Raw genomic sequence first — 2273 nt, 5'->3', positions numbered from 1 at the left:
TTTCAGACAGCACTCTGCTAACTGGCATAAACCACCTCTCTCAATACTGCATCCCACTTAATTCAAAGGGGCTTGTCTTATGAGCTATTTGGCAACCTCACTAGTGTTGGGGTGCTCTCTGTAAAGTGGTTGGTATTTGGAAGGGGCATCCAGCCATAGAAATCATGCTAAAATAGACATTAAAGCTTGACACAGTCTTCTTATTTGAATTTTATGATTAAAAAAAAAATTTGTTTTCAGCATCATTTGCTGTTGATGAAAATTAAATGTAAAAAAAAAAAAAAACCAAAACAAAGTTCTAAATATTAATGTATATCTAGTACTAAAAATCTAATTGAATATAAGTTTATGTTACTAAAGGAGCATGCCATGTTTTGTCTTAAAAAGATGTAACTGGCTGATTATATTGAAGTAATGGTAGCAAGTTTGGAAACCATTGCCATTCTATGGTTCAAATCATAGATTTTATTCAATCTTTCATCCTCTTAAAAGTAGCAAAATATACATTTACTAAATAGTAAGAGCATAACAGTTGCATTTTGTAACAGTTTTGTTCAAAATCTACTGAGGCTGTTTTTGAATAACCCAACTTCAAATAAACTAATTGTTCCTGAATATTGTGGAGTCAAAGATGTGTTTTGTCTTTATGAACTTGCACAGGATATTAAATGTTCTTCCCATACAAAAGTAGAAGAAAAAAAAAGTTGATCTAAAATGTTTTGTAAATGACTTTGCTGCAATTTATTTTCGTAATAAAGACTTCCCTTTCACACAACAGGAATTAATATTTCTTAAAATTATCATTGTTTCATGTAGTCATTAATCCATAATTCAATTTGTTAGATAAAGTTTCCTTTAAACAAAAAAAAATTTTTTTTGTTTTTAATCAGACAAAATATTTACACACTAACCTTGATCTTTGCATTTTTGTAGCTTGAAAGTAATTGTGACGACGAGGGAAATGTGTTTGATAATGTAGGGGAATGGAATAATGACATGGCCAAGGGCATGATGAGTATTCCACAAGAGATGGAGGCTTTTGGTGAAAAAATGCCTGAGACTGGCACTGCATGTCAGTCTCATGAGGACTCTGATGACAATGGTACTTCACTGTTCTTCATTCCCAGCTCTCAGCTCTCCACTATCACTAATGTCCAGATTTAGCTTCAATCCTTTCTAATGAGCTCTATTACAAAAACTGAAAAACTTAAGGCCATAAAAACCCATAATCTTAACGTTTTTTTTTTTGTTTTTTTTTTTTTTTCCCCTCCCCTAACATATATTTTGTGGAAGTTGTTTGTTGCTTCTCTGAATTATTCACAACATTTGGTCTAATAATTTCTTTTGAGTGGGAAGAATTGGAGGATGTATCTAAATAATGTTGATCCAAAATTCTCATTGTCATCTTTACTAAGAGACATTTCCAAATGCCTAAGGCTTTACATTTTTTCATACAAACATTAGAGTCATTGATATTTGTCTGTGGCAGTCTTTAGTGATATTGGCAACAGCCAATTGAGCATGTTCAATTTTTTTAAGGGCATCTGCTTTTCTTAGCCCTGAACACTTTTTGCCTTGGTAGTTTTGCTATAGTTGTCTTTAACATTGAACCTAATTTTCAAACTGAAAATCATTTTGAATGGCTTTTTTATTCCTTTTGTATGGGAGTAACTGTTTGATATTCTAAACAACGTTGTATTTGTTCTCTACAACAATTTTTGCTGTACATTTGATAATGTAATTTTTTAAAATCAATTTGGAAATTTTTCGAGAGCATCTGTCCTAATCTTTCTAATTAAAGACACACAATAGCTAGTTACTCTGTTAGAGGTTTCTTTCGTTTTCTTATCTTTTAAAATTTCTTTCTTTTCAGAATGAAATCGAAGAAGAGAAGGATGGGAACAAAAATGAAGAGGACGACGAGGAAGAGGGGCAAGAACTACCTACTCCAACAGAAGGGATGATCAGTGAAGAAATGGAAGCGGAAAAATAATTCTTTAAAAACTATTCATTATTTGTCTCAATTTTCTTTCCATTTCCTTCTGATTGACTGACAAAATGTATTTAGTAAGTTTGTCTCAAGACTTACAATATGTATTCTGTGTTCCTACAGATCAGTCTCTGAGATCTGGCGCTTTCAGCATTTCCTTTTTTTTTTTTTTTTTCCTCCATTGACAGTCACTTCATTTGTTATGACAGTCAAATTCTCAGAAACCTATTTCTGTTCTGTCTATCCATACATTTAGATTGAAATAAAAGTACTTTTCACTTCA

General features: G+C 31.9%; 1 protein-coding gene across 2 annotated transcripts in view; it reads left to right on the top strand.

The window, feature by feature from the left end:
• The window catches only part of LOC106884455 (peptidyl-prolyl cis-trans isomerase FKBP4), a 22042-nt gene extending 19769 nt beyond the window's left edge, over nt 1-2273 (top strand). The window contains exons 9-10 of one of the 2 annotated variants that reach the window (XM_014935851.2): nt 934-1102; nt 1874-1908. In XM_014935851.2, coding sequence (XP_014791337.1) covers nt 934-1102; nt 1874-1878 — 174 coding nt within the window. In that variant the 3' untranslated portion in view covers nt 1879-1908. Of the gene's footprint in view, nt 1-933; nt 1103-1873 lie in introns of both variants that reach the window. The other variant, XM_014935852.2, reaches the window with a different exon arrangement.

The sequence above is a fragment of the Octopus bimaculoides genome, chromosome 7 (genome assembly GCF_001194135.2).
Source record: "Octopus bimaculoides isolate UCB-OBI-ISO-001 chromosome 7, ASM119413v2, whole genome shotgun sequence".
NCBI classification, from domain to species: domain Eukaryota; kingdom Metazoa; phylum Mollusca; class Cephalopoda; order Octopoda; family Octopodidae; genus Octopus; species Octopus bimaculoides.
This window is presented reverse-complemented; position numbering and strand designations above follow the sequence as displayed.